A 22238-nucleotide genomic window follows, 5' to 3' on the forward strand; every position below is an offset into this window, starting at 1 on the left:
TTTTCAATAAATTTTTGAATTTTTTCCGACCGTTATTTTTTTTCGAACTAGATATCCTCTACCTCATACTTTATTAACAATTTCTTCTTCATCTAGATATATATAATATTTTGACATAAATCATAAGAAAAATTACATTATAATGCAAAAAAATTGTCCAGCACTTTACAGTAATAAATTATTAAAAAAATTAAAAATGGAAATAAATAGGAAAACTTTTGAGCTACCGTTCCTCACTCTGTGATAAGTACAAATTTTCATCTGTTCAATAGAATTTCAACATATTTTTTGCCTAATTGATGATAATGCACTAAAACTAGTTATTAATTGTAGTGTCGACAACCCCGATGTGATCATTAGTCGCTTGATTTTTGGCGATAACTTAAAATCAAGTTTTGTAAATCCGATAAAGAGTTTTCAGTCTGTAATGATAAGAAGAATAGTAAAATCTTCTGTCTGATATAAAGCAGTACAAAGTACTGACACCTGTTTGTCAATGACATACCTTCTTTAACAATTCTATTGTAGATTGAATAACTTCTTGCCATTTAAGCATTTCGGTAAAATGTAGCTTCTCTTGCAATTTTATCAGTTTCATCCATTCGGCCGTGTTTTTAGGTGGTGACGATTGGCTGGATACCAAAAAAAATTGTTAAAATTTAAGTCCAAGTTTTAAATCTTGGAATTAAAATTAAATCCGAGGATTTAATTAAGCCTAGCAACATTCATAGCCTACCCTATAATATCCGAGGTATCGCTATCATCAATTCGCCATAATTTAACATAAAGTATCACATTGAAAGAAATTAGAGTGATTAAAAGAAATATCACGATCCAGGAAAGCCTTTCTTGTCGCTTATTAACATTTTTAATAGGTTCCTTTATGCTATCAACTTGCCTCACGTCGTGCACACGAGTTTGTCGTGTTATTAATTGTGTTTCATCTTTACTAATTTGTTTAATTGGAAGTGATGTTTGAATGTTGATATTTGGCAGTATTTGATTAGTGTGACTAACACTTTTTCTGGTTCTTCTTTTTGCCTTGGCTTTTGGCATATTATATTCCTGCATTAGGGCTTGCGATAAAGAATCATAGAAATCCTCTAATCCTAGCCATGTGTTTTTTTCGATAAAGCCTTTAACGACTCCCCATACCGACTACAAAAAAAGAATAGAAAGACAGCAAAAATAAATAAATGCTTCCGCTGTGAATTTATTGAATTAAGGAAAAGTTACCTTTTTATATTTTATTTGAGCGTGAACAGACATGACAGTGGCATCGTCAAAAGTTCGTTTCATACAATAATGAAGCAACACATAGAACGAGTCGGCATAAGGAATTCCTGTGAAAAATCAATATAAAATTAGCATAGAAATGGTAATTGTGAAACGTTTTTAGCGTACCTGCATTTTCTGAAGTAGCATCAATCGAATACATCAATCCTTGTTTACTACACGTCCTCATAAGTTGTGTTTCTGTTACGTGTGCTTGCTTTGGACCAATCACTTGTGTGATGGCAACCGTTAATGTCTGAATTCTCTTTTTACTGCCATCTTCTTGATCTTCCCATTCACCTTGAACTAAATTCGTAGTTCTTCTCATTTTATGGAATTCCGAAAAGAACTTTGACTTATCAAATAATAAGTTAAATACAGTTTCAATATTTAACGGCAATATTGTGTGGACTAATTGTCTTCCTTCATGGATTGAATCGCATTCGGCATCATTAATAAAATTATCCATTTTACTTGCTGCTTCCGAATCACTGGAACTATCTGACATATCAGTTGGCAACAATTCGGGATTTATAATTTGTGATTGTACATCAATTGACGAATTTTTCTCACAAAATTCTTTGGCAATAGGTTTATTTGACAATGAGGATGATGAGGAAGATTTCTTTAATTTTTTCAATTCTTTTTTGGACTTGACAGGTTCGTCGTTTGTGAGTTTATTGTTAGATGATGATGATGAGATTTTAGCTTCTGGCTCCTCGGAGACACTATCTGCTGAATATTGATTTTCACGTTCCTCGTAATTTGTTGGATCTATATAATCTTCATCATCTGTTGTTAGTCCAAGTTGTTCTCCGTAACACGTATGGACCTGATGACGGCATTCTTAATTAATTTTAGTTAATAATTGTTGACAATTCATGCACATTTTTAACGAACTTTTTAAATTCAAGTTTTAGCATAAAATTCAAAATTCAAAATTCCGTTATGTTTTCAAAATTTCCAATTTCAATTCCAAGACAATTGATTTTATCATTAAAAATGTGCTTAATTATCGTTTTGTGTAACTAGTATGATTCATTACTTTATCAAGCATTCAATGACATGAAACATTTATTTGATAAAGAAAAAAAAATAATGTGAGATTACCCATTGCCATAATTCTTGCCGTTCATAACTTTTATCCATCAATGCATTCTGCCATATGCGAAAAAGCATCAAATATGCCTTATCGCGTGATGTAAATGAAGTCAAAAAATGCTTTTCTGTCTCAGTTGTAAGGAGAATTGCATTTGGAATGACTTTTGCGACTTTTTCTTTACCTATGTTTATGCGAGAATGGCCGATGAGACATAGAAAATTATAAATCATATGTGAGAGACTTGATATATAGCTATTAGTGTAATTATAATTAATTATTGATGCTATTTACAAGTTCTATACAATTAAAAGCACAAATGAAAGTCAAGGTCAAGTTACTTGTTCTCATTGCCATCAATAATCAAGTATAAACAGCTTAATAATTAACACAAGTCATCGAAACTCACTTATTGATTTCACATCTTTCCATTTTAGCACAAATCTTGTCTCGTAAACAATAATATTTGCATGAAAACACACATAATTTTGAGATACATAAAGACGACCATGAACCAAAATGTCCTTCTGAATTGCACATGAATAATCTTAACATCCGCAAGTGATTTTTTTTTAATTTAGGTATGAATTTTGCATGAAATGAAAACATAAAAGGAAGAGTGTTAGTTACCTCTGGATTATTATTATTTTTATTTGTAAAAACTTATGCTGGGCGCTTCAGACAGTGACAATAATTTATTTTTTTGATGAGTAACACAAAAAAGGTACAAAATCCAAAAATTTAACACAAAATTAGGTGCTTGAGTAGCAGTGATTCCACTGACAATTTTTTACTCAATTGTAGATGATTATAGTGCAAGAATAAATGCACAGAATTATTGATTTTGAATAAAATTGCATCACATTGAACAAATTTTTCCTTCTTTTTTTTTAAGTCTAGTTCCTCAAAACTTATAAATCAACCGTCCGCGATGTACGAACTTTAAGTGAATTTCTTTAATATTTTATTATTTTTTTGGGTTGATAAAAAAAAATGATAAAAATGTTATCACATTTAATACGAGTAAAATCATATATATACACAGCTATAGAGCTTACAAACACCTGAACAAATTATTTTTTTGTCACAAACACGAAGCTGATTCACATAAGTTTTTTTTTCTTTCAATCCTCAAAACATGAGCATAAAACTTACCGACAAGTAGGCGTTCATCCTCGGGAATACTGAATAGCTTTTTAAAGTCATCTGAGCGGGACTTGTAGGAAGGATATATGACATTATACCAAGCCTTTTTCTTAGCTTTTTCACCTAGCGTTGAGCTTGGTCTCTTCGAATCTTTTAAATCATCTTGAGATTTACTCGTTTCTGGTGATGCACTTGTGTCTGTTGTCGCCGATGATGTCGTTGACTGACGCATGTCCTTAATTATTCCATAATTAATTTAATGTTATATGAGAGTAATGAGAGAGAAATGAAATAATTGTTAATATTTATGAGGAAACAACAACATATAAAACGAATGTAAATTTGATAACTACAAAATGAATTATGAATATATTAAAATACTACAAAGTATTCAGAACGAATATGCTATATATCAGAGTTGTCAACTATGTCAAAGCCAAACATCAATCACAGACATTACCTGACGAAAGACATATAAATTTTCCTTTTTGTAGGCTTGCCTACCCATACTTCGTTTGCCTATACACAGCCTATAATAGGAACATTTATTTCCATTAAAGGCCAATAGTTTTTGTCTTTGCCTAGACACGACTACAAGAAGGTAAATTCGTTTGTCTTTCCCCAAATAATGCCAAGCTAAATACAAAAGCTACTATGATACAGCTAAGTACACCAACTTGACAACTCTGTACTATATACATAATCATTTAGTTTCCTATTTTTGTTATATGCTTGCGCATATTTTTTGAATTTCACTAAACATAACATGGAGAGCTGAGAGGAAGTTATATGACTAACTATCACGAAAGAGCTAAATGTATGTAAACAGCTAAATGACATGAATTAGTGGAAAGGAAATAATTTAGAAACCCGTAAAGTGCTCATACACAAACATTTTAATATTCTAGTTATTTTAAATAACACTGAAAAAAATATTAATAATCCCCATTGATGTAATCGGCACAAGGTAAACGGTGTTATTTATATGTATTTATAACTTACCAAGTCGAGATTATCATTAGACACATCACTTTTGTCACGCTTATGCTGTAGTTGAAGCTTTTTTGGACTTGGACTTCGTTTAATTGATGTTAATGAGATCGCTTGATTAAAAACATCTTGAGATGATGAAATGAGATCATCTACTGACTTTTTCCTATGCGTTGGATATCCGGAAAGTTTAGTTTTGTCAAAAGAACATTGAAGAAAATGTCAATTAAAGTTGATTGAATTGATAAGTCACTTTTCACATATAATTTAGGATTGATCAGCCAATTTGTGTACTTATTAGTATTATACTTAGTTTGTACTTTGTAAAATTGTCCGATTTAAGTCAATTTTCCTGATTTTCGTGCATGGAAAACGACAACAAATTAATGTAAAAAAATTTCGCAAATAATTTATTTAAAAATGAATGAAAATATAAAGGTTTAGTGTCTTAAAAAGCTTGAATCAAATAAAACCTGTGTATTTCTGCGCTTTTCGATGATTTCCACTTCATTAAAGAACTTACATATAGTCTTTTTTATGAAAATTCATGCAATTCACAAATTTTCTATTTTTCACTTTCCACACAATCTAATTGCACAGAACCGAACCTTCAATTTTTTTTATTTGAAAAAATAACAAGTAGAAATTTTCACTAATAATAACAGAAATGTATATCTTTTAACATAAATTTCATTAACTAACCATGTAGTAATCATGTTTTCATAGAAAAGTTAACGAATCATCGTGCATTTAAATTTTTTAAAAAGTTTACCGAATTCTTATCAACTGTCAAAAAAATTTTAAAAACTTTCGTACTCAATTCTATGTAAACTGCAGGGTAAACTGTTTTTTCAAAAATTTCAACTGACATATAGCGCTGGTTTCAATTCGATCATTATAATTTAATTAAAAACTAAGGAAACATGTCACAATTTAACTATCTAAATGACATGAGCAAACAATTAAACCTCGATGGAGAGTTGAAGAATCAAATAAAGCCGAGATGGCAACGGAAAATGGAGAATTCAATTAACAATTCTTCAATGATGAACAACTCGAAATTGTCAGTTTCCTATAACACATCATACGTATCAGCTCTAGGAAATACAACTATTAATAAGACACCAAGTAAACAAACTTATGCAGAAAATGCATCAAAAAAGAGAACTCCAAATGATAAGAAATCACCAGGTATGTAACGTCTTTTTTCTATCTATGTATGCATCCATTGTTTCTATTGTTCTAATTGCCAAATATCTTTTTGTATGTGTAAAGGACGAAAAACACCAACACCTAATAAGAATCGAACACCAACAAGCAAATGCGGTGATCGTTTCATTCCAAATCGAGGAGCTACTAACTTCGAGCTTGGAAATTATTTGATTAAGCAGGAACAACATAAACAGCAAGAAAATAATAATGAGAACAATTCAGATAATAACATCCAAAAATCACCAAATGACAAAATCCGAGCAATTTCGGAAGCTTTACATGGAGTTGATATAACAAAAAAGAGAATTTTAGCATATCAGACAAAAGCACCAGCTCCTCCAGAAGATCATTTAAATCCTTTAAGAGTCGTATACTCAATTAAAACTCCCATGTCCATGAAAAGTGGATCCAGATACATTCCAACAAATCCAGAGAGAATTCTAGATGCTCCTGATATCATTAATGACTATTATTTAAATCTTCTAGACTGGAGTTCTGATAATATTGTTACAGTTGCACTAGGTCAGAGTGTTTATTTATGGAATGCAGGAACTGGAAATATTGAAATATTATTTGAGAATCAAGGAGCTGATCATACTTGTTCACTTTCTTGGATTGAAGAAGGACAAACACTTGCTGTTGGAAATAGTAATGGAGCTGTTGAATTATGGGATTGTGTAAAGATGAAAAGACTGAGAGTAATGAATGGCCATTCAGCACGTGTAGGATCACTGGGATGGAATTCATGGCTTGTTTCTAGTGGCTCTCGAGATGGAAATATAATTCATCATGACGTACGACAACGTGATCATCAAGTAGGAACATCAAATGGACACACACAGGAAATATGTGGATTAAAGTGGTCATTAGATAAGAAATATTTAGCTAGTGGCGGTAATGACAATATAGTAAATGTTTGGGCAGCAGAAGGAACTTCTGGAACAACATCTACACCATTACATGTATTAAATGAACATCAAGCAGCTGTTCGAGCACTGGCCTGGTCTCCTTGGCAATCAAATGTTTTAGCAACTGGAGGTGGAACTGCCGATCGATGCATTAAATTTTGGAATGTTAATAATGGCAGCTGCACAAATACAATTGACACAAAGTCACAAGTTTGTTCAATTCTGTTCTCGAAGAATTATAAGGAAATTATTTCAGCACATGGATATGCAAATAATCAGTTGACAGTCTGGAAATATCCTTCAATGGTTAAACAAGTTGATCTCACAGGACATACACAAAGAGTTCTTCAATTGGCTATGTCACCAGATGGAAGTACTGTAATGAGTGCTGGAGCTGACGAAACTCTTCGATTATGGAAATGTTTTGCAGAGGACCTGACCGTAAAGACTAAAAAATCTGCTGTCAAAGACAAAACAAGTTTCCTGAACAAACAAAGCATTCGTTAATGACTGTTAGCTTAATTACTTTTTAAACGTTTTTGTTTCTATACCTTAACTCATTTTTAATTAATCTTTATTTTTGGAAAATTTTAATCTGAATAAGCTCAATACATCAAGCCCGGAAATTCCAATAATAAAGGAAATAGATTTATTTTTTGTGCTTATTTTTAATTATTTTATTGTGAATTTACAAATAAAGACAATCACTCAAGCTTACAACTTTGCTGTGGAATTATTTGGAATGAAGTTAAAAGTTGTGCTAATCCATAGAACAAGATTAATATTAGGACAGTCGATTCCATTATGATAAAATGCGAAAGCGATGCTCCGATGTCAAGCCACGATCCTTTGTTTTTGACTAGAAAGAGGAAATTGAGGCACATGACATCGCATATCATTAGCATCAGGATGAAAACTTTTTTGGTGTCGACTCTTAATGATAAATTTATGGCTCGATAACAGCACGAGAGCAAATTTATAGGAATCGAAAGCTTGAAGAGTATTAAGAACATCATTAAAAATGGTGAAAATACTACAACCAAACATCGAACCCAGTTAGGATCAAACGAACTGATTGTGGCCATATTGCCGGTTCCGAAAAATGATATCAGCAAGTACAGCATCTGTTAATGAAATGAAAATTGTTAATCCTATGGTAAATTTTAAATCCGAGGATTTATTTTATTCCTTGGATTCAAATCAGCACATGATATACTTACAAACACTAAAATGCATCGAATGTCATTAAAATCCACTTCTCGTCGCCTATTATCAGGAAGTTTCTCAAAAGTAAAGTCTTTAACTTGCTTCATTCTTCTGAATATTATTAGTTCCATTTCAACCCAACTGTATAAATGAACAAAGTACGAAATAAGAAACAGCGGCTCGTACGAAGTTGACATTAAAATGTAGCATATACTAAATCCATTGCCGACTAATTTTAGCTTGATTTCCATATTTAAAGGTCCAAAAATAATTAATATTGGGGATAATAAAAGCATCCAGGAAATAATTTGTTGAATTGGCAGTAGAGCATTTCCAGCTTCCAAGTAAAATATCAAGTATAAAATAAAAAGTCCTCCACAAAACAGCACTAGAGTCTGAATAATGCTGATTTTACTCGATCGTTTTAAATATACGTAGTCCATTGATCGGAATATCCAAAATATCGTCCCCAATGCCCTAAAGAAATAAATTATGAATAAAATTAAGGCACAGGATAGATTATTATACTTACAGAAGAATCGAGTTCTTGTTTTCCTTGTCGACTACTTTAAGTAACGGAAATATCCCCAAACAGACAGCTGATGAGAAATATTTCAATGTCTTAAGCTTTGGTTCCATTTTCTTCCTTATGGCGTAAGCAGTTATGGTTCCAGAATAAATTAGCAGTATTAAGCTTAGAATTTTACGTTCGAAAAAGGAATAAACTAGTAGTTCAGCAAAAACGATGCAAATCACAGCAATAGATACGTTATTCTTATTAGTAATAAAGTTTTGCAGGATCTTGTCTTCATTATTAGAGAATACAAACATCCAGACGACAATTGTTAGAAGGAAGTAACCGATAACAATCAATGGCGTGTGCTGAAGTAAATTATAAGCAACAACTAGAGCTGTCAAACATATTCCATACTGCAAAACGCTGGTTTTAATCTTCACATCGAGACTTCCTTTAATCACATATTGATATAGAAGGACAATCCATCCAGTCATGGTCAATGTCAATGAGATCAACAAGTCATATTTGTAGTACATTTGATAAAAATCTATGCCTTCATAGATGAGTTTGATCATTTCATGTGATTTAACAATCTGGAAGAAAAAGGTTTATAAGAACTAAACATAAGTATTAAGCATAAGGAACTTACAATATCGTCGTAGTCCTTTAAAGTGAATGATAGTTTGATCTGTTCGTCAAGGAAATTAATTTCGTCCTCAATTTTTCGTTCCCGTACATTGAAGGAGAAATGGAATGTCTTTTTAAGAGACTGCTGATGAAGTTTTTGGTACATGCTGTGGAGCTGATAAGCATTGTTTGAAAATGCATTAGCCAAATAAATCTTGCTGACATTTGGATACATGTAAGGAAGCTTTCCAAAATTATTTGTTGGAACTGCGCAGCCAATTAATGTTGACATTAGAGGTGCAGCATCTGCTTGCTGTATATCATAACGTGGAATTTCGATGCCATCAATAGTAACGAATTTTCTGGTCATGAAATCTTCTTTAGCGTACTTCCAATAATTAATTCCTCGTCCAAATGCAAGGAATGGTGTTTCAGTTTCATGTTTATGTCCAGCACCATGAGATCCTCGATTTGTCATACCATGATCGGATGTGAATATGAATGCTGTATTATCGTCATCAAACTTTTTTTCGAACAGCTTAATAATCTCGCCAATTCCAGCATCCATAAACTTTAAATTTTCTGTATATCGATCAGAATGTGGTTTATGAATATGACCTGATGTGTCCATTCCTAGCAAATGAAGGAAGAAAACTATTTTGTCTTGTTGCTTTAGTTCCTTAATTTTTTCATCGTCACTGAGAAACTCTTTGACTTTATCAAAAACCCATTTATCAAGGTGCTGTGTCTGTGCACTTTCACTAAATTCTTCGTCCTTTGACTCATAGCAATCTGCTACGACACGATTTGTACCTTTTGAAAATATTGGGACAATATCAGGACTACCCCATGCATAAGTTTTCTGTAATGACAAAAACATTAGTGCTTGGCTTGCTTATTAAACATTAATCATTGAACTTACTCGACTTCTATTAAAAACAGAATCAAATTCTACAGCATTTTCTTTCCAGCCTTTAAATAATGCTGATGGATCTTCGTATACTCCAGCAATTAAAGCAACATGTCCTGGACGGGATTCTGTTGGGACGTGTGTGTGAGAAATTCCAATGATTCCTCTATTGAGTAAAATATTTTTAATAAACGGTGTACGGTCACAATTTTGATGAAAAAATGATTCTGCTCTCAATCCATCGCTTACGATCAATACAAGCCTTTTGGCAGGTGGATTGTCGAGCTCATTTAATGGATGTAAGCCTTGCACAATTATACTTCGAAAATAAATGTAGAAAACACTAAGCAAAAATAAAATGTGAATGAAAACTGCACAAGCTATTAGTAATTTCATGATTAATTTAGATCACTTGAAATATAACTAACTAATTGACTGTTTTACATATTAATTATAGCACTTAATTATTTATTTAACAAGAAAAATCATTTTTAATAGGACTCTATGATAAAATTTTGTTTGTTTTGAATATATTATCAACTATTCAGTAATATCGAGGAGTTCATTTCATTTTAGATCAAAATTTTAAAAATTTTTGATCCGTTGGATAAAAATATAGGAATTTTATTAAATGTTTTAATTAAAGGACATACATCGTATTTGTTTCCAATAAAAATATAGTATGAAATGCATTATTAATTCAATCAGTGCTTTCAGCTTTCTTAGCGGAGCTATTTGATTTCATTTGAAGTTCTCTTTTATAAATAGATGCAAGAGATTTCGCAGCAGAAAAGATCATATCTCTTCGATCAATCGATGTGTATGTTTTATGCCATTCGTAATGTGGAACATCTAAATTTTGAGCCATGATGCTGCCCACAGTAACGCTATATCCGGTTTCTTTCTTATCATAATCACTTGGAGTGTCGGCTTGGATGATTTGAATCATTTCAAATGGAATTGGGGTCATTTGAGTGAACAATTTAAGATTGATATTATGTCTTGAATCCGAAAGTAAAAGTAGACCAAGATCATACCAATGAGTGTCTGAAACTTCCAATAAGAAATTCTCAACTGATAAGATGACTTTGTCAATGAATGACTCATTAAGTCTCAATTGATTAATTCGTTCCTTTGCTGACAATTCTGCACTTTGAAATCCAACAGGTTGGGCAGCAATTGTCTTTGCCTGACTTCCACGACCATAAATTGTTGCCTTCTTAAACACTTCCTGGAAAGCTTCTCGTACTGGATCTATTTTATCTTCATTATTGCTTGAAACGACAACTTCTATATCACCTCCACTGAATAAAATTCCACTCATTTGTGGATCTAAAGTCACTACGACTTTTTGGACACTGTCTTTTGCAATTTCCATGCTACTTTTCAGCGAATCTTTCATCCATCCATACAGAACTGAATTTTTGACACCTTCTGTTAATGGAGTCAATGCTTGTGCTATATCTTGCATTTGTAAAGATGGCAAATCATCCTTCTTTTCCTCACTTTCTACTTTATTTTCATCATTTTGCGTATCGTATGGAACTGAGTCATCTTGTGGAGGGATTGCGGCTTGAAACTTACTTCCTGTAGTCTCCTTTATTTCTTTCTGCTGTTGGAGAACAAAGCTTGGCAGTTCCGTTGGTGGAGCAACTGTAGATATCTTGGAATTTTCACTTTTATCACCCATTTTTCAATAATTACTTTGTTTTGATGATTTCAGGAATTACGTTCTGTTTATGAGACTCACTCAGAATGAAAATTGAATATCTCAAGTTTTTAGTCAATATTTTTAGATTAATTAAACATCATGATACAATGGTATAGATAGTTCGAGACTAAAATTAGGATTTTGGCATAGTAAGATCATCTTTATGTATACAATTATTGAAAATGCTGAAAAATTCATTGAATATACGGAGTTATTCAATTTTCATCTTGATTGTCAGTTCATTTCATTTCAGTTTATTTACAAAATATTTGTTGCCGTCTACAGCATAAACAGTATAAATAATAATGGAAAAATATATGCTAGAAGCATTAGAAGAAGCCAAAAAAGCACTCGATGTATTCAACGAGGTTCCAGTAGGCTGTGTTTTTGTATACAAGGATGAAATCATTGCTCGTGGACATAATCTTGTGAACTTAACAAAAAATCCAACAAGGCATGCTGAATGTAAGTGTTTCATGTTTCAATTAGTTTTAAAATTATTAAATACAGTATATTCTCAACAGTTGTGTGCATAGACGAAGTTCTGAATTATTGCAAGGCTAATGAACTGGACTTCAACGATGTTTTCAAGGAAATAATAGTCGTAGTCAGCGTGGAGCCGTGTGTTATGTGTATGGGTGCTTTATATGATTTGGGAATTAAAGAAATTTATTATGGCTGTAAGAATGACCGATTTGGAGGATCTACTGTGGTGGATGTCGCAAGTTTAGTTAAAACAGATACAAAACTTGTTGGAGGAATCAATGATAAAGAAGCGATGGATTTATTAAAGCAATTTTATGCGACAGGAAATCCACTTGCTCCTGTTAGTGCTAAGCCAGTTAACGGTCAAAAATAATTCAAATTTACAAAGGGGATAGAAACTACAAAAGGTAAACAACACAAAACGAATAAAAACATCAGGATTTCATTGAAATTAATTAAAATTAATTATGAGCTTAAATAAGCTTCAATTTTTAAAGCCAGATGATTCTGACGACTTATTTGCTACAGAACGTGAGAGTCAGAATGTAGAAGCAACAACTACATTTGTATTTAATCCAAATAAAAGCTTAACACTTCAAGCACAACGAGAAAAATTGCCGATCAGGAAAAGAAGGAATGACATCCTTTATTGTTTAGAGAATTATCAGACATTGGTGCTATGTGGTGAAACTGGATCTGGAAAGTCAACTCAAATACCTCAATATCTTTATGAACAAGGATATCATTCAAAAGGAATCATCGCAATTACACAACCAAGACGAATTAGTGCATTAACATTAGCACAGCGAGTAGCTGAAGAAATGGGTCAAGTATTTGGCGATGAAGTTGGTGTGTCAGCGAGATTTTTAAGCAAATATAATGAAAACACAAAGATCAAGTTCATGACTGAAGGAATATTAATTAGAGAAATGTACGCAAATCCATTATTATCAGAATATTCAGTCATAATGATTGACGAAGCTCATGAACGGAACTTAATAACTGACTGTATATTAGGTCTGATCAAGAAGATTGCAAAGAAACGTGACAATTTGAAAATCATCATTTCTTCAGCTACTATGGATGCTGATTTATTCTACGACTTTTTCAACTTTCGTTCAAAAGCAAATCCAAAAGATACAGCTGTAAGATTATCAGTAGAAGGAAGAATGTACGAGAATCAAATATTCTATCTTAATGATCCATGTCCTGATTATGTTAAAGCGACAGTCGATACAGTCATGAAAATTCATCATAAAGAGCCACAAGGTGATATCCTTGCATTTTTAACAGGACAGGAAGAAATTACACAAGCAATAAGGATGTTAAGAGATCACATGGAATTAGCAAATATCAGTGAAGAAGAATTAAAGCCTTTACCAATGCATGGACAGCTTACACATCATGATCAATTAAGAGTCTTCTTCCATACACCAAAAAATTCACGAAAAGTCATTTTTGCCACAAATATAGCAGAAACATCAGTGACAATTCCAAACATCTCCTATGTCATTGATTGTGGATTTATTAAATTAAATTGGTACATGGCTGATTTACAGATCAATATGCTCGTCGTTTGTCCAATATCACAAGCATGCAGTCGTCAACGAACAGGACGTGCTGGAAGAATTAGAAATGGCAAAGTATACAGGCTCTATACTCAAGAAGCATTTCAAAATTTAGCAACAATAACACCGCCCGAAATGAGACGTGCTGATTTGTCTACAACAATTTTGACATTGAAGGCATTAGGAATCGACAACATCCTTCGATTTAATTTCCCGTCACCACCACCTGCTAAAAATATGTTAGCATCAATAGAACTTTTGTATGCAATTAATGCCATCAATAGTGATGGAAGTTTGACAAATGATGGATTTATTATGGCAGAACTTCCTTTACTTCCAATGCATTCCAAAATGTTATTGGCATCAAAAGAAATGGGATGCAGTGATGAAATCTTATCAATTATTGCTATGCTTCAAGTACAACAAATTTTCTCTAGTCCTAAATCAGGTCAAGGCTCAATTACTGCTCGTCGACAACGAAGAAACTTTGAAGTAGCTGAAGGCGATCTTCTAACTTATTTAAACGTTTATCAAGCATTTGTAGCAAATGGATGTAAAAAAGAGTTTTGTGGACAATATTGCCTGTTATATAGACATTTGAAAAGAGTCGTAGAAATTCGGAACCAAATGGCATCAATGTTGACTAAACAATTCAACTTTAAGCTAGTCAAATGCAAAGGAGACATCAATTTAATCAGACGAGCAATTTGTGCTGGTCTCTTTCCATTTGCTGCATATCTTCATCATTCTGGATCTTATCGAATGGTTCGTGGCGATACAGAAGTTCATATTCATCCTACATCATGCATATATACTGAAGTTCAGCCATCGTGGATTGTCTTCAATGAAGTCGTTCAAACAACAAAATTATTTGTACGAGACATAACTGTGATAGAATCTTCTTGGCTGCTCGAGCTTGCTGAACATTATTATCATAAGGCAGGTGTGCCTAGAAACTAAATGAAGGAAGTAATAAAATAATATTTTTTACATGGCAAGTTAATTAAAGTTATTGTAAGTTTATTCGTTATGTTATTACAAGTATCAAAACAATTACACCTGAAATAAGGAAGGAATGAGATTGTTAGGGATGTAAATAGCTTAATAGATGTTAATACTTACCTAAAACTATTAGCAGGATAAAAAGGATGTAAGTCTTCTTCTTAAGAGCTTTAATTTGTAATTCTCGAGCCTTATCAAGTTGATCAGCACCTTTATCGACATAATTGGTAGCATTCTCTGTTTCATACTCAATGACTTGAATTAAGGAACCTTGAAGAAAAATTATTGTAAGTCAAGCATGTATGGGGTGATGGATATACCCTACCTTGTTCCATGACATATGTGGATATGTGGAAGAACATATCACGAATCTCCTCCATAGTTTTCTCTAAATTAATCAGCATGTTGTGCCTTTGAACGATTTCCCTAAGTTCATGCTGTGCTTTTTGTGTCTCTTCGAGTATCTAGACATGATAAATTAATCTTGATTCAGAACATTATTCATTTAAGCTATTTACATTTCCGACAAATAGTGACGGTCCTTTTTCCTTATTCGATATTAGTTCCTCTGTCTCTTCGATTGATATATTCCTAGACACTATGTCGGAATGGAGATAAAATTATGAAGATTAATGTGATAATTCATATGTAACATAATATCTCACTAATTTGTGCTTCCCGTTTCAGTATTTTTTTCAGCTTCTCCTCATACTTTTCTACAAACATTGAATGCTCTCTGTACACATTTAAATATTCATTTTTTATTAGCGACAATTGCATGCTTTTGACTCTAAATATTATTAGTGATTCACATGGCTCTGCTAACTCGTCTTGGAAGACTTTGATTGATTTGTGGACCTAAAATGTTTGAATTATTACTTGAATTAACTGAAAAATTCTTCAGTTTTTAACGAATTTTTATAATTTAAAACAAAAACGAACTTTTTTAATTCAAATGAACCAATTTTTTTGAGCAAATTCAAAAATTTAACGGTTTTCATAAATGCCAAACACGTGATCAGTCATGCAACCGTAAAAAATCAATTTTCCTTTACTCAATGTCGTGATTTAATTGAACTTTACTTACGTCTTGCGATTTTCCTAAGCTATCAGTAATTAAATATTCCATTTGCTCTCGTATATCTTAAATGTATTAAAAACGTCATCATTAATATCAAATATCATGACCTTAAAATGCATATGATTACTTTTATCCTTATAATGAAACTTTTGTTCATTAACTAATGCTTTCATTGAGTCTATATTGTTTCGTATCAAAGTAATTTGCTGTCTAATTGCTAGAAACTGTAAAGGCATAAATCAATAAACACAGACAGGTATAAAGTAATGATCGAGATGAACTTAGCTATGAGATGAGTCAGGGTGAACGTGAATGACTAATTATCGTTCAATTTACTCGGAAATATTATGCATATTTTCTATAGGTCAATAGACGGTGTTTGTTAGGGAAAGTCTAGATATTTAAGATCTTTAAGACATTATTGGATTACTAATGCTCGTGGAATATTTGGAAAAGATCTTTTCACAGTGAAATTTCAAAAATAAACTTCAAAATCAATAAAGTTCAAAATTTGAGCAATGATGTTCAAAATTTGAGCAATCAAGTTCAAAATTAGAACTAAGATAGCTTTTCAAATTTCAAAAAGCCGGTAAGATTTAAAAATACCAAATTAAAGTTGAGAAAATCCAAAGTCAGTCGATAAACGACACACACGTCATTTTAGGCTATATAAGTAATGCAAATAAGAGGAGACGTCTGCTGATATAAGCGTTAATGAATGAATGAATAGAGAAATGATGAAAAGGAAATCAATTTGACGGTATTTTGTCATTTTACCTTATTTAATACTTTATGCAGCTCATCTTGTTCCTCTATTTCACTGTCAATTTCTATAGATTCGTTATTTATCTACAATTTATTATTAATTTCTTTTGAATAAAGCAAGTAATTGAGGATTATAAAAGGTTCTTACTGGTTTAAGTTCATACAGACGATCACGAATCATTTTGGCTAACTGGATCTACTCTTTTACTTTTAAAATAGAACAAAATTAGGTCTTAGGATTGCACAAAATTTTTCACACTTATCAGTTGAGATAATGTTACTGTATTTAAGCAATGCTTGCTCATAAATAAATATTTAGGTGTTCCCACACATGTTACATGAAAATAATTACTAAAGGCACCATTATCGCGAAATAAATACCTACGAAACTTATCACTCCACTATCAAACCGATAATGAACCCCAACACACTGCGAAATATGACTTAATTTTTTATTTTATCATCTTTTTCCTACACACAATTGTAAAATTCGCTCCAAAAAAGTGAACACGAAGATAAATAAAGTCTCGGGAGATGTAATAAAATTGATATGTAGGCATTAATGTTCAAACATTGAACAGCGGTTCTGTGTAGTGGCTACAAATCAATTGATATCAATTAGCAAATAATATTTATTTTTGTGTATGGATCTTATTCATTAATGGAATTGGCGACTTGTGAATTAAAAAGAAAAATTTGTTTATTTTTTTCATTAATTTTATTGAAAAGTGAAAATTCTTAAAAGAGAGGAAAAAAGATGGAGAGAAAAATATTTTGTTTCCTTTTCTACAAAAGCATGTCTGAGACTAAATAATAAACATTATATGCACATAAAGTGCCATTATTTACGAATGAACAAATTTTCGGGAATAAAAATTGTTCATTTTTGTGCTTAAGGTACATATTTATCTTGTCTTGGAATTTACTATAACTTTATCTGCATCTAAAAGATTTCCTCTACATTGTTTCGTCTTCTGTTTTATCACAGACTGTGATTTTCTGTCAGAATGCTTTAACAAAAAAGATTTTGCATTTATGCTTGCAACATTTTAAACTTAAAATTAATATTTTTGTGCTGATTTTACTAAAGTGACAGTTGCACGACCGTTAATTTTTAAATTTTCAAATTGAACTTTTTTGAACTTTAAAATTTTCAAATATTTTTTGACCGTTAAAATTTTAAATTTTTGAACTTTTGCATTTTACTATTGTATTTTCACTTTAGTGAATTCAGCACATATTTCAGATACCACTATTTATGCTTAATTAAAAGTAAGTCAAGTATTTTCATCATTCTTGCTTCTCTTTATGATGGAATGATTTATTTTTTGTTAAAAATTTATTTCTAAATTTAGCGGCATTATGCTTGAAAAGCTGAACGGAATCATTAGTTATTTATTTTTTTGAATGCAATAAAATATTTAACCTAATTAAAATCGTTTTCTTTTTCTTTGGAAAAAGTGGTCAAACTACATTATCAATTTTTTTATACTTTTTTTTGTCTCTTAAAAGTTAATAAGGTTCGAAAGGCAAAAATCGTAAATCTAGCATAAATCGACTTTAATTAAAATTTTGCGTTATGCATTATTGACTAGCATTATCATTTTATAGCATTTATAACGGATTTTTAAAAATTTAAAAACTTCCAGCTTGAAGTTAGCTGCAATCAATAAATTTCAAAATCCAAAAAACCGTTAAAAAGCTAATATCATTTATAAAATTGCTTAAATGCCTCTAGTTTATCTATCAGAAGAGTGCAAGTGAAGAAAAATAAGTGCCAAAATATTCGGAGATACGAACTTCATCGTCACATTTTACGATAATAATTAACTGGCTGATTAACGTATTTATAATGCTACAACATTGCAGATGGATATCTTTTTGGTGGAATCGATGATTGGTGTGACGTACGAACAGATGATGAAGCTCGTGAAGATATTCTCTATATGAATCTCCAATCGCATCGATATTCGTCGACGTGTAAAAGATGAGAATGAACATTATATCCAGCCAATTGTGCCAAATTTAAGAATTCACTCCATTTAGCTTGAACTTCCCAATAATTGTCACGAATTTGTGTACGATCTTGTAAATATGAAGCAACGAAAAAGTATGCACGTAATATCTCATGTGGCTTAATATCATAATGTAGATAAACTCCAACATAATTCTTAGTTTCAGCTATTAAGAATTTATCTCGAGTCTCAAAGCATGCAACCAAATCCTCAATTTCATATTTATTCCGAATTTGCTCCGTCAAATCCTTCACTGAACATCCAAGTCTCACTTTTGCAGTAAGCGAAACCGTTTGTCCAACTGTAACTCTTTCCAATTGATTTACCACTTTCGGAGGTAAAACTGAGCCATTCCTAAAATATTCCTCAAGTGCAATAAGATAACGAGCCTCATTAAACGTTTTTAAGCATATACATTTGACAGCCTTAGTATTAGAATAGATGTGAATGAGCGTAATGAAGAAGAAAATTCCAGCAACCCAGGCTGGATTTGTAACGCTTGTTAATAAAAATAAGCCGATGAATGAGCCAATTAAATTTACACAAGTCTCTTGAGCTGAGTCTTTAGCCGAAACGTCCGCCATATTATTTCGAATTGCGTGATGTAATGTCAATGCTGAACGTGTTGCTCCGCCAGAAACTCCAACAACGGCTCTCATCATTGTTGTTAAGCATAATATATATGTTGCGTACTTTGAATAGTAAGGTAATACGAAAAGCTCGATAGACATAGCTAAATCATTTAATACGTCAGCTCTTAATCGCCATTTCTTTGAATCTATATCCAATTCACTCCTACAATTGAAAAAATAAAAAAGAGACATCATGTACTTCCGTTTATTTATTTATTTGGGAGAGTATGAGGTCATTTTGCGTGATGATAGATTATTGATTATCTTGTTACTCACCCTTTCCAATAAGCAAAGAATATTCTTCCCAAATGACCCGCTCCATCTTTAAGAATCCACGTAATCGTTGCTGACAATGCTGTCGATTCTTCGTCTCCCACTCCCAGGCCTTTTAATACGGAATGTGTTGCTATGGAGTTGAAATTAAATATTTATTAACAGTTAACAATTATTTGAAAATTTAACGGTTAGTATTTATTTGAAATGTCAAGTTCAATTTATCGGGCAAAAATATTTAAAGTTCAAAAATATTTCAAATTTGAAATTTCCGTTATCATTTAAAATTGTTATCAGCAGCTAAAAGTCAGCTGCTGGTTACTGTTAGTTACTTTAGTAATATTCATGGCCACAAAATTAATACTTAAATTAACTTTACATAACAATCAAAAATAGCATACCCAAACATCCAGTAATTGTGCTTGCGAGAGCTTGTAATGTATCCCATCGTTGATAATCTAAATAATCCTCGGCAACGGAATCAGGGTATCCTTAATATAAAAAGGCACGGAAGGGAAAATAACAAAATCATATTCAAATGTTATTGTTCATAATGAGGACGTGTCAATCATATGCACTCGAAATGATATGGAAATGAGCCACTTACCTTGCGGGAGAAGAGTTTTTTGGATGAGCTTGAACAGAAAAAATCCCTTTGAAGGTTTCTTGCCGTCAATCGCAACCCTCACGATTGTATCTTGATCGATAGGCGTTACATATAAAAATTCTTCGCCTAAAATTAAGGACGATAAATGTATTTAATAATTCATTAGGAACATCCAAAAAAGTTTAATATTCAAAAGTCTAAATTTATTGAATGATTAGCATTTAGATGCTGAATTTCTATTCACCTTTTGTCCCATACTGTTCACGAAAATGCACTTTCATACTTTTATGTTAGAAAATATATTTAAAAAATTTGTGGCAGCAATTTAATTGAATTTTTTTCTTTTCTATATACACAAATAGTTTCTACAGGAAAATTTTCTTTTATTGCTTAAGGGGTGCAGCATAAATTTCAACTACATGCGCGGGATATTTCAAAAAATTCTGTTATGTTCTATCCTTTCTTTATTATGTATGGTACTTAAAAAACTTTAAAAAATTACAATTATTAAACCTTAAACTCGAATGCTAGTGGTAAGGAACTCCATGAGATATCAGTGCATGTTGATTTCCATATGATGTCTGTATCACTTGAGTCATTTTTAGTGCCATTGTCTCTTAGATCCTCAACACTATAAATTCTATCTTTGCTAGCTGATGTCTTTATGTATTTTCTTGAAGAATTAAGCTTAATGTCGACTAAATGCTTCATAGTTTCTATCTGCTCGACGGTCAACGGTGGATAAATGTGTGGCATTAAGCTTAAGCATATTTTAATATCATCATCATTTTCATTCAATGTATTTAATAAATGCAGCACATTCTCATTTGAGTATTTTAGTGATGTCGGTAACATTTGAGTTCCAACAAAAATTATGACATTCTTTAAATCGGCACCAAGTTGATAGCTATAGACATTTTTAATTTCCGGTGATATCTTTTTATGCTCCATAATGTCAGTTTTGGAGAACTCACAATACTTTTGATAATATTCATAACTTTTTAGAATGATTTCAATCCAAAAGTGAGCAGACTTACGACGAACTTTAGATTCAGCTTGATTGAGATAAATTTGAAATAGCATGTCAAGCAATAGCTTTAAATAATCATTCTTTACAATATGCCAAATCAGTGTTTGGAATTGATTTACGATTGAATGTGTTCTTGACTTCTTTGGACGTTTCATTGGTGTTATTTCCACTTCCTCATCTTCAGACATAACTTCTTCTATAACTAAATGTTTTGACAACTCAGATGCTTTCATAAAGAAATCACAATTTGTTAGCATAACATGGAAAAAAGTCATTGGATTCAATCTCATTTGCTTCGATGCAATTATTTCGCCTAAAGCTTTAGTAAAGTACTTGAAAGCTTGACGGAAGTTCTTGAGTTTCTTCTCCTTCATATATTCAATCACAAATGGCCATCGTTCCTTAGAAACATCACTTAAATCTTTTAGTTCATCGAATGTCCTAATGTTACTTAACATAGCTTCAGCCAGTAAATCGTAGAATGTAAACATGTCATCAAGTTCTTCGGCTAAACTTGCATTATATCTAATGTCACGAATATCAACATCTTGAAACTTGTCAATTTCAGTATCCCAATAGAACTCTTTGATCCATTTCATACAAATCTTGTGGCTATATCTTTGAACATCTAAATTGAACGATTGCCTTCCATGTGCAAAATTGTGTCGTAAATCGATGATAAATGAATCGATTCCCAATTGATTTGCAGACGCATACATTGTGCTTTTACCAAGTTTAAATGACGTTGCATAATTCGTGAATTTTGTTATTGCTGATCCATAAAGTAAGCCTAAAGTTGCCGAGTCAAATCCCTTTTCTGGAGTATCTTTTACTTCCACATCCACTAAAATTAATGTACACAAAATTCCTAATGGTGTTTCTTGTCCTCGTCTAATTTTCCATGCTTTTAATATACTCAGTGCCTTGCTCTTATCTTTTAAAGTCGATTTATCACCAAAAATCAGCTTTCTTACTTCCAAAAATTCATCCCTAAATTAAATTTCGAGTTAATTAATGAATTTAATTGATTTATCAAAATATTTGAACTTACATATTCTTCCAGCATGATACCTTATGACTTGCGTTTACTGAATCCATGATTTAAGGCTTAAATCCTATTAGTTCTCATATAAAATTATTAAAAATCGTGGTTCTGTTGATGTTTTATTGTGCATTCA

At 31.9% G+C, this 22238-nt stretch overlaps 9 protein-coding genes across 11 annotated transcripts; 3 read left to right on the plus strand and 6 right to left on the minus strand.

Moving 5' to 3' along the window:
* Nucleotides 1-49: 49 nt before the first annotated feature.
* LOC139095179 (protein Aster-B-like) lies at nt 50-5096 on the minus strand. 3 transcript variants are annotated; one of them, XM_070646453.1, is made up of 11 exons: nt 4984-5075; nt 4831-4862; nt 4523-4676; nt 3530-3755; nt 2784-2921; nt 2386-2558; nt 1405-2107; nt 1237-1343; nt 737-1158; nt 506-632; nt 51-422 (listed from the first exon to the last, which is right to left on the minus strand). In XM_070646453.1, the coding sequence occupies exons 4-11, from the start codon at nt 3750-3752 to the stop codon at nt 357-359; spliced, it is 1959 nt and encodes a 652-aa protein (XP_070502554.1). In that variant the 5' UTR covers nt 3753-3755; nt 4523-4676; nt 4831-4862; nt 4984-5075; the 3' UTR covers nt 51-356. The 3 variants fall into 3 exon arrangements, with proteins under 3 accessions (XP_070502552.1, XP_070502553.1, XP_070502554.1); XM_070646451.1 differs by lacking the exon at nt 4831-4862 and having other exon boundaries at nt 50-422; nt 4984-5096; XM_070646452.1 differs by lacking the exon at nt 4831-4862 and having other exon boundaries at nt 50-422; nt 5034-5088.
* Nucleotides 5097-5377: 281 nt separating this feature from the next.
* On the plus strand, nt 5378-7282 carry LOC139095189 (cell division cycle protein 20 homolog). The gene is made up of 2 exons (XM_070646466.1): nt 5378-5701; nt 5786-7282. Exons 1-2 carry the CDS (start codon nt 5434-5436, stop codon nt 7135-7137), a joined length of 1620 nt encoding a protein of 539 aa, XP_070502567.1. The 5' UTR covers nt 5378-5433; the 3' UTR covers nt 7138-7282.
* LOC139095188 (GPI ethanolamine phosphate transferase 1-like) lies at nt 7279-10419 on the minus strand. The gene is made up of 5 exons (XM_070646464.1): nt 9903-10419; nt 9003-9842; nt 8369-8946; nt 7851-8313; nt 7279-7754 (listed from the first exon to the last, which is right to left on the minus strand). The coding sequence occupies exons 1-5, from the start codon at nt 10284-10286 to the stop codon at nt 7335-7337; spliced, it is 2685 nt and encodes an 894-aa protein (XP_070502565.1). The 5' UTR covers nt 10287-10419; the 3' UTR covers nt 7279-7334.
* Nucleotides 10420-10482: 63 nt separating this feature from the next.
* Nucleotides 10483-11656, minus strand: LOC139095190 (protein PRRC1-like). Its single transcript, XM_070646467.1, has one exon. The coding sequence runs from the start codon at nt 11578-11580 to the stop codon at nt 10591-10593; it is 990 nt and encodes a 329-aa protein (XP_070502568.1). The 5' UTR covers nt 11581-11656; the 3' UTR covers nt 10483-10590.
* Nucleotides 11657-11864: 208 nt separating this feature from the next.
* On the plus strand, nt 11865-12460 carry LOC139095203 (tRNA-specific adenosine deaminase 2). The gene is made up of 2 exons (XM_070646483.1): nt 11865-12066; nt 12126-12460. Exons 1-2 carry the CDS (start codon nt 11907-11909, stop codon nt 12458-12460), a joined length of 495 nt encoding a protein of 164 aa, XP_070502584.1. The 5' UTR covers nt 11865-11906.
* Nucleotides 12461-12552: 92 nt separating this feature from the next.
* Nucleotides 12553-14677, plus strand: LOC139095201 (probable ATP-dependent RNA helicase DHX35). The gene has a single exon (XM_070646481.1). It carries the CDS (start codon nt 12555-12557, stop codon nt 14613-14615), a length of 2061 nt encoding a protein of 686 aa, XP_070502582.1. The 5' UTR covers nt 12553-12554; the 3' UTR covers nt 14616-14677.
* Nucleotides 14655-16925, minus strand: LOC139095202 (syntaxin-4-like). The gene is made up of 9 exons (XM_070646482.1): nt 16652-16925; nt 16516-16587; nt 15866-15962; nt 15745-15800; nt 15323-15515; nt 15176-15255; nt 14983-15121; nt 14778-14927; nt 14655-14714 (listed from the first exon to the last, which is right to left on the minus strand). Exons 1-9 carry the CDS (start codon nt 16682-16684, stop codon nt 14683-14685), a joined length of 852 nt encoding a protein of 283 aa, XP_070502583.1. The 5' UTR covers nt 16685-16925; the 3' UTR covers nt 14655-14682.
* Nucleotides 16926-17224: 299 nt separating this feature from the next.
* Nucleotides 17225-20411, minus strand: LOC139095187 (RUS family member 1). The gene is made up of 5 exons (XM_070646463.1): nt 20275-20411; nt 20031-20156; nt 19825-19914; nt 19427-19556; nt 17225-19313 (listed from the first exon to the last, which is right to left on the minus strand). Exons 1-5 carry the CDS (start codon nt 20309-20311, stop codon nt 18446-18448), a joined length of 1251 nt encoding a protein of 416 aa, XP_070502564.1. The 5' UTR covers nt 20312-20411; the 3' UTR covers nt 17225-18445.
* Nucleotides 20412-20477: 66 nt separating this feature from the next.
* LOC139095207 (uncharacterized) lies at nt 20478-22233 on the minus strand. Its single transcript, XM_070646487.1, has 2 exons — nt 22112-22233; nt 20478-22050 (listed from the first exon to the last, which is right to left on the minus strand). Exons 1-2 carry the CDS (start codon nt 22156-22158, stop codon nt 20538-20540), a joined length of 1560 nt encoding a protein of 519 aa, XP_070502588.1. The 5' UTR covers nt 22159-22233; the 3' UTR covers nt 20478-20537.
* Nucleotides 22234-22238: the final 5 nt, after the last annotated feature.

Source organism: Chironomus tepperi, unplaced genomic scaffold, assembly GCF_022539635.2.
Source record: "Chironomus tepperi strain 1889 unplaced genomic scaffold, CSIRO-AGI_Ctep_v1 contig_363, whole genome shotgun sequence".
NCBI lineage: Eukaryota > Metazoa > Arthropoda > Insecta > Diptera > Chironomidae > Chironomus > Chironomus tepperi.